This window comes from Crocodylus porosus, unplaced genomic scaffold (assembly GCF_001723895.1).
Source record: "Crocodylus porosus isolate Cpor-Errol unplaced genomic scaffold, CroPor_comp1, whole genome shotgun sequence".
Classification (NCBI taxonomy): domain Eukaryota; kingdom Metazoa; phylum Chordata; order Crocodylia; family Crocodylidae; genus Crocodylus; species Crocodylus porosus.
In genome coordinates this window covers 3,670,184-3,679,395 of record NW_017728907.1, presented here as the reverse complement: position 1 = coordinate 3,679,395, position 9,212 = coordinate 3,670,184, and the positions used below count along the sequence as shown (strand labels likewise).

Genomic DNA, 9,212 nt, shown 5'->3' with positions numbered 1-9,212 from the left:
GGGTCGGACTTGGTGATCTGCTCAGGTTCCTTCCAACCCTACAAACTATGAAGCTATGAAACTGTAAGATGCATGTGGTCTGTGTCCTGCACCTGTTTTTTGGGCTTGCTATATAGTTGATTCTGACTTGCTAAATCATATATGGTGGAGGGAATTGGGGAATTACTGTAGTTTGTATGAAGGAATTGCCAAAATGACCCCCCTTCCCTCCCCCCCCAAAAAAATAAAAATAAAAAGGGATTCTATTTATGGAAAATTTATAAAATTGTTATAACATTTTTCCAAGTATAGAATCTAATTCTTAGGGGTTTGCCTTGAATTCGTCCTTCCCACTGCTCCAGCATGGAAAATAAGTTGGGGGTGGGGGGTTAATAGCCCCCTTGCCTTGTCCCCCCCACTTACTGTCAGACCCTGCTCTCCCTAAGCATGTGGAAGTGAGGAATAAATTTGAAAATGCTGACTTGTGAATGACTACAGATATACTTCATTGTAGACAAATCTGCTACAGGTACCCAAAGACCCAGTTCATCCAGAACTGATGTGTTTTGCCCTTTTCCTTTTCTTTTTACAAATTCCTGCAAGCTATAGCATGTACTCTGTAAACACAGTTTTGAACAGCTTTTTATTTCACTTGTATCTAATACAAACTATGCATGATACAAGTGCTGAGCTGTGGGGCTTTAGACTACTCAGTATGTGTGTGTATACTTCAGACACCCGTTACAAAGGATCATGTGCTAATCAGCTGCCCAGCTCATGACTGAAACTGGGTGCTCTTGTTAAGAGTCCTGGGGTTCTCCAAAAAATTATATGCAGATGAGGTGCAGGGCTGCCTGGTTTGGATCTGTCATGGAGAATAGGCCATACTAATTGCATGCAACGGATTGAGAGGGGGCCTACAGAGCCTCTCGCATGCATAGATTTTGGTGATTTTTGCCAGACTTTTAAGACTGGTGAAGAAATAGAGATCATTGGAAATGCCAAAGAAAGGCACAGCTCAGTTTTTAGGAGTAAAGAGGAAGTTGAGACATGTATCCAACGTAGTGGCTCACCATGAGTTGCCAGACTCAGTGCTGAGAGCGCCTGAACACATGGTTCTGCTTAGTGGCTAGGATTCGGAACTGATTTTTGCTAATTCAGCCAGAAACACAAAATTAAAAAAAAAAAAAAAGTATTGGCTGCATTTATCTGGCTTCTACTTTCTTTGAATCATTTAATTTTAGTTGATTTATTCCTGCAAAAAAATGTCTGTTAGAATAAAGCAGCTCATATGCAGAGATGCAACTAAATCTTTTGATAGACCCTGTCCAGAACAGGACCTTGTTTTGAACTGATAAGACTTGAAAACAATCTAGTCTTTATGTATGCACGTGTAGTTGTTTGCTTTGACATTCTTTTGGGGTTTTTTTGTTAAATTTAATCATTTATATTGTTCAGCTGAAGAAAAATAAAGCCTACAATAGTGCATTAGTAAAAATTAGGAAAAAGCACTAGTATGTAAGATCACTGATTTTTTACACGAAGTTCTCAGATAAAGCTAGTTAAGACGGAGAGAGAAAAGTGGGTGGAAACTGCTGCATATGAAAGAAATGGCATACATTTCACTTTGAGAGTGGCTGCAGATTATAGTCATTGCAGGCTGCTGTCTCTATTTAAAAAATGTTAAATGGGGCAGACTGTCCATATCTGTAATTAAGTTACAAGACTGAGGGTTAAGAAGACTTTGTCCTAATTCAGAAATGATCTTTGTCTTGAGGGGTGGGGAGTGTTTGTTTGGTTTGTTGGGTTTTTTTTAAGGTGTTCACTGTTAGACTACTGGAATGAAATCCTGGCCAGATTAAAGTCAATAAGAGTCTTTTGTGATTACTTTGACTTTGGTGGGGGTCATAACTTTTTTCCCACAGGATTTCAAAAATGACTCTTTCCTGGCACTTGGAGGAGCTGAACGCACACTCTGCCTGTTGACTTCATTAGTAGTAGAGGATTTTCTCCTCATAATCAAGCTTTAGTAACCAAAACCGCTTCCCTAAAATTAGAAGCCATATCAATTTTTTCCTGATGCATTAAATGGAGACAGTGCACTCATTTTTAATATATTTAGCTTCAGAATATCACTAAAGTTTGTGAAGTTTTTCTTTTAGAATGAAAAACATACCAATCTACCAATATGTTTTTTATGCTGTTTGAAATTCTGTTGTATCTACATATCCTAGCTTCTGTTGCCTTGTAGTGCCTCCAGACTGGTCACTGCATAGATTTTTAAAGTCCACAACACATTACTTGTATTACTGTACTGCCATGAAACCCTAGTCATGGACCAGGATCCTGTTTTATGTTTTTTAATGTTGTACAAATCTAGCTTTAGGATCTCTAGGTTAAAGCAAGAGATATATCTACAGTAAAGAAATGAAATGAAGTGGTATTGGTCTTTGTGATAAGCAGTAGTTCCAGCATAGCAGCTGTGTCTAGCTGATAATGTTTTTTTTGGTAGGCATCATAGCAAAAGATTATTAAGGAAGATAATGAAATAGGTTTGCAGATATTTACAGGTATTGCCTTCCAGTTATGAGGGCAGGTGGAAGAAAGCACAAAGGTACTTGTTTGAAAAATTGAGTAGTAGGTAGGAAAGAGTCCATCACTGTTTTTTTTTTTTTTTTTTTTTTTAGAAGTGAGATGGTAGAAGGTAGAGGTAAAGTACCTTGAAAGTGAAGTTAGCTTAAAACTTAAATAGTATAGTGGCAGGTGGGAAAGGAAGGAAGGATAAAAATAAGAGGCTGGAGACAGTCGAAGGAGTACATGAAACTAGGTAATAGTTGTATTGCAAACACTTTCTGATAAGAAATTAGAAGGTTATTTGTAGAGCAGTGGAGAAATGCTAAATGTTCAAAGTGTGTGGGTATTGTGAGGGTGCTTACACATAGCATCCAGTAGTTCTCAACCTGGTTCATGCTAGGATTGTCTTCTATTTAGCAATATGGGAAGGATCTGGTGGTGGTGGCAGCTTGCCGTCTGTGTACAAGTTCTAGCTTGACAAAATATTGTAAAGGCCTAGGAAGGATTTCCAGGTATAGAGGAGAGCATAGGAATATAGCAACACTTGTATAGGTCAGAACTGTATAGTAGTTTGGAAGAAAAGAATGGTTTTTTGCAGTTATTTCTAGATAATGGCTATGACAGTTGTTTTGTCTTCAAACCTCTTGCTGAGGCAATCTTGACATGAGCTATTTCTCTTATTTGTCTGTGGACCTAAGTCACTATTTTCTATGAATTAATAAATGTAACAAATGTACTGGATACATTGCAGGAAAACCAATTTACAGGTGAAACCTATTGGTGAACTTGATATAAATTTGTATGAACTTACATTTGTGGTAGATTTTTCCGTCAACACAATATTTGAAGTTATTAGATTTAAACATTTTGTATGTACATACACATGTCTGTATTGGGTTTCAAAGGTAACCACATTTTCTTGAATATAAAATGACTGTATGTAAGATGACCTCCACAATAAATAGATTCTATGTTTGGATAATTTATAAAATTGCTATGGTATAGGGTCTAATTATGGGAGGTTTGTCTTGGGTTTGTCCCCCTTCCACTGCCTCAGCAGTGAAAATAAATCTAGGGGTTCAGGTAGCCCCCTTCCTCCTGTTCTGTGACACCCTGCTCTCCCTGAACACATGGCAGTGAAGGGCAAATTTGAAATCCCGACCTTGAAATAACACCCACAGTAATTTGTATGCAGGCAAACACAGGTACCTGTAAACTTTGTTCATTGAAAATTGATGCATTTTTTTTAACCTTTTTTGGAAACTGCTATAAGTTTTAGTACAGGTATTCCATAGACACACTTTTAAGTAGCAGAGCTATTTCAATTTACATACGGTAGAAACTATGTGTGATCTTATTCCAAAGCCAGAACGTTTATGATTTCCCATGTAGCTCATTGGGCTGGGCTCCAGCAGTCAACTTCATTTCAAGCACCTAATCTCTACAGAAGCTGTGGAGCCAGGTCAAAATAATGTGCTGGTTCCAGCTGGCAGTGACAGCCTGCTGTCATCCCATGTGCAGATCTGGGGTCCCATGTCCCTTGGGAAGAGTCCAGTGCAGCCCTCCTTTTAAAGTGTTGGGAGGATGAGGCCATGCAGGGCAGCCATGGGGGCTTCTCCTACTGCTTCCCCTACCTGGGGAGAGGCAGGCACAGCTGGAGGAGCTGTGGGAGAACGTACAGCCTCTCAGCTGTACTGACTCTCCCCAGCTGATCCAAATCTCTGAATTAGCAATGAAACAGTATTGAAACTCCAAGACAGATTCAGACCAATTGAAACAGAACAGTGATCCAGAACACCAAAGTGAATCACTGTCCTTCTGAAATGGTGATATCTGAAACAAACAAAACATAGCCATTTCGCACAGCCCTACTGGCCCAACTTGTTGCTGGTAATGGGGGCATGCATGCAGCAAACTGGGCCAGGGCTCCAAAGACCCCAGGGGAGCTGTCTGCAGCCTCCCTGACTCCTGCTGTAAGCAGTCCCACCTGGCTACCCCCCCGCCCCCCATGCTCCAAGACTGCAAGGCTTTCCACCCTTTCCTCTGCTTGCCAGTAATTTATTTTTTGCAGCGAGGTCACCATTTTTCACAGAGCCTATCCAAGTTCGCATTTTTCACCCCCCCAGAAAGTACAATCACAATTTGGGGTCCCTTTATTATAATAGTTTTTGCCCCCAGTTTTGTGTAAAAAACCTCTATAGTACATGATACACTCTTATGTAACTTTTGTTAACCCCCGAAGGCATTCAGATTGATGCATCTTATTACAGGGAAGTGTTAGTGTCCCAGTGTTTAACAAAAAAGGGGGAAATTCTCCATAATTCTTCAGCTTTTTCCCCCTCTTCTTTTATTTTTAATAAATTGATTCTATTAAAATATCTGTAGAAATGTTACTATTATGTAATAATTAGCTATTGAATTTTTATCATTTGGTAATATCTAACTTTTGATGTGTAGCATGAGTTTTTTTTCTTACTGGGTTCTCTCAGTCTGACTTACAAGGTGTGGATTTCCTTCCCCCCCCACGCATGCTAAAATTTACAATTTTTCCACTTACATAAAATTATAGAATAAAACAGAGTTTTGTGTTTAAACATAGCCATTTGACAGACGTCATCTTGCCTTTATGTGGCTGAGCTATAAAACATGCTGAAAGAAGTGGAAGGTTTGTCCATAAGGTTGGAAAAGTCAAGACGTCTTGAATTGATGCTGCTGTAAAACCACAAGCTGGCCCTGTTACACTTTGCTTTGCAGCATGGATTTTTCTCAGGACCTTTTCCCACCAAGCTAGTATTTATGACTTATTCTCTTTAATGCTAATACTTTGATCTGTAGTTTTCACTAATATTGAATTGTTAGCTCCCATATTCTAAAGAGAGATTCCTACCACAGATTTTATTTCTCTCATCATGTAAAGTAATTTTGGATTGTATGTGAACATGCTCTCTGGTTAGTCTGTATATTGTGAAATATTTATATCTTTTTCTTCAAAAAAAAGTGTGTGTGTATATACATATATTGTTTATTTTTTGTAGAAAATGTTCCAGAGGAATTGCGAGAACCATTTTACACAGACCAGTATGATCAGGAACACATTAAACCACCGGTTGTTAACTTGCTGCTATCTGCTGAACTCTACTGTCGTGCTGGGAGTCTAATTCTCAAGAGTGATGCTGCCAAACCACTTGTGGGTCATGATGCTGTTATCCAAGCCTTGGCACAGAAAGGTCTTTATGTCACTGACCAGGAGAAGTTGGTAACTGAAAGGGATCTGCACAAGAAACCCATTCAGATGGTGAGCCTTGGCATTTGTATATTTGTTCCTTGGTGTTTTCTGTTCTGAATGCTCTTAATAGCACTAAAACTTTGATTTTATGTTTTTTATCCCAGAAGTTAGATTTGTTCTCTATAGGGAAGAGACAGCTGGGAAAAAGTGAAACCAGCTCTCATTTTTAGAATGGAGAGCTGAAAGTAGAAAGGTTTACATTATTTTCCCATGTTCAAGCCACGTTTTCTTCCTAAAATTGGAATGCCTCTTGTTTTTCCTTCCCAAGTACCACATCTTTTCAGTCCTCTGTTCAACCCTCTTTCTCTTCACCTACCATTCTCTGTGTCTCTAAAATAGTTCATAATTTGGCTGCAGGGGAGAGCAGTCCCATAGATGTATTCTGCTGTAACACTGTAATATTTTTTTTAGGTGAAAGGTTATCATTTTCATCTTGAAAAACAGAATTATATGCATCTTGATATCACTTAAACAAAGCTTTACTTTTTGACCTTTTCAGAAAGTGACATTTTACTCATACTGATGTAAATGGGACTTTTGTTGTTAATGTCACTGGACCAGGACTTTAGCCAAACACTTGCTGTTCCTCAATCCTGTAAAAGTTTGTGAAACATACCTTCTAGTCTGGGAAAGGTAGTCAGTAAACTCTGCAAACAAACAACTTCATTTTTATCTCTAACTTCTGAAATGGGGAGGAGAGGGGAAGAAGAAATGTAACATTTATCATTAGCCTACTACATTCTACCTCTAAGATAGGTACATCCTGTGATCTCCACATCTAAGTAGCCCAGCACTTTTTTTTTGTGCCTGCCTATTACTGCAATATTGCATGGAAGTTTTGCCCCAGTTGGTACTCGTTGGCAACATCTGTGACTGGGTAGCATTGCCTGACCTTAGTGAGAAGATGCTCTTATGGAGTAACTGATTTGGGGAAAGGATTTATTTTTAGGGCTGCTGAGTGACTGGCATGGGCCGTAAGAGCCATTACTTAAACAAGTATGTCTTAGAGGCAGGAGGCAGCAAATTAATCTTATTTCGTATCTGCCACTGCAGCTATGTTACTTTTGGATATGTTTGAGAGGAAAGTTTCTCCTTCCCTTCCCAACTTTTCACAGTTAAATTATTGCAAAGGAAAACTAAGAATTAAGCTGATAATATCCAACATGTATATCTTGATGTCAGTATTTTTGATGTTATGGTTTTATTAAAGCTCTTCATACTGTTTTTAAAGCAAACTCTCAGCGGAATAACTAAAGCATGCAGTTAGTTATATGGTTACTTAAATATGTGTAACAGTGAACAAAGCAACAGTGAGTCTGATACTGGAGACATAGGGTATGGACAAACATGAACTTGGAGCAGCTTCAAAAGGGAAAGAGGAGCTACTGCTCAAACTGTAACAGTTGTCACACTGTAACACTTACGTGCCTCAGCCTCTAATAATACAAGTCTAGCAAAACTGCTCCCATTTTGACTGCTTCTACCAGGGTCAAAGTTGGGGTGATTCATAGAAACCCCCACCCCTTTTGAAGCTGCTCCAAATTCATATTTCTATGCTTGCCCCTTTTTATACTCTTTACTTTTTATACACTTGCCATACTAATTCAAATATAAGTTAAATTCTTCCCGTATATTGCTTTAATCTTGAAACAATTCTTAATTGATGTGAATGGTGAGAAGTAGTTTGTGTACTCCTTCTCCCAGTATATATTATACTTTCTAAAAATAAAAAATATAGTTGAATAAACAATTAAAACTTATTTGATCATAGGATTAATTTGCATATGACTGAGATTTACCATATGTTTAATTATGGTGAAGAGGAGGCTGAGGGGGGACCTGGTGGCTGCCTACAAGCTCATCAGGGAGGACCAACAGCAAATACATAGAGCCCTTTTCTCTCCAGCACCACCTGGGGTGATGAGGAACAATGGTAGTAAGCTGATGGAGAATAGGTTTAGGTTAGAGATCACACGGCACTATTTTACAGTTGGCGGGGCCAAAACCTGGAACCAGCCCCCCAGGGAAGTGGTCCTCACCCCTGCCTTGGGCAAATTCAAGAGGAGGTTGGATGATCACCTGTCTGGGGTCTTGTGAACCCAGCACTCATTCCTGCCTGTGGCAGGGGGTCAGGCTAGATGATCTGTTCAGGTTCCTCCTGACCCTAGCTACTGTGAAACTATATAGAGTAGGGGGTGGCAACCTATGGCTTGGTGCCCGGATCCACTCCACAAAGGAATTGGATCCTGTCCATGAAAATGGTATGCATCTGTGGCAAGTCTGCAGTACTGTGGTGAGAACTGCTGTTGAAGTCATGGTGGTCACGATAGACTGCTGGCCCTGCCCCTCACCACTGATCGGCTGAGAAGGCTGCCTGTCATGCAGCCCTGCCCCTCTCTGCCAATCGGTAATGATGGGTGGGGCTGCATTTTGGGTAGGTCCATAATCATGGTGGTCAAACCGCAGTCCTCATGACTGCTGGGTTGAAAGCTGCATCCAGCCCCATGGCCTAACTTTGTTTCTAAAGCAGCGTGCCATGCCTAAAAGGTTGCTGACCCCTATTATTACAGTATTCATTTATGTTGATGACTTCTCTTATGGGGAAAAAAAACAGGGTTAATCCAAGACAAGGGGGCATGTTAGTTAAACTGAAAGGCAGTGGATTTAAGACTATATACAATTAAACTGTTTCTTACATAATGCATAATTAACAAGTTACTGTGGATAGGGACTTAATTTATGATTTCATGGAAATTGCAAAATTGGGCACTGTCTGCAAAATCCAGAGGGATTTCATAAAAGTAAAAATAAATAAAATGATGGTAGTCAAGGTCAACTGGTGTTAGACCATAGAAATCTATTGATGTATTCATACCTACCCAGGGACGCCAGTGGGACACCAAGCTGTTAGACTCTGAATTTATTAATTAAGGCTCTCTAATGAATACTAGTGAAAGTCTCCACGGTCCAGATGATTCTTGGGCAAGGAATTAGCTAGTGAAGTAGCCAGACCATCTGTCAGATCCTTACTAGCCCAAACAAAACTATGGTCACGGCTAATTTAAGGATGCAAACTCAGATGTTACAACTGAAACAAATCGAATGGTTTATTGTTAAAGGTAAGTAGTAACAGGGTAACAAGGAAAACTTAATATGATCAAAAGAATACGTAATGCAATTACTGTATATCTATTGAGGACTAGAATCAGTGAATGAGTGCCTTATTGCTCTGGATACTATGGCTGTGACGAGGTGATACTGATGCTGTCAGCTCTTCAGGGAGAGTAAACCCCTTCCTTCCCTCTTTCCCTTTGGGAAGGGGTGATATTTACCAAAGTAGTGTGAGCCACTGCTTATCGCACTAAGTGCTCCC

General features: G+C 39.7%; 1 protein-coding gene across 4 annotated transcripts in view; it reads left to right on the top strand.

Moving 5' to 3' along the window:
• CAMSAP2 (calmodulin regulated spectrin associated protein family member 2) overlaps positions 1-9,212 on the top strand; it is a 186,895-nt gene that overhangs the window by 13,008 nt on the left and 164,675 nt on the right. For all 4 annotated transcript variants that reach the window (XM_019530676.1, XM_019530679.1, XM_019530678.1 and 1 more), the window contains exon 2: positions 5,589-5,848. In XM_019530676.1, coding sequence (XP_019386221.1) covers positions 5,589-5,848 — 260 coding nt within the window. The remainder of the gene's footprint in view (positions 1-5,588; positions 5,849-9,212) is intronic.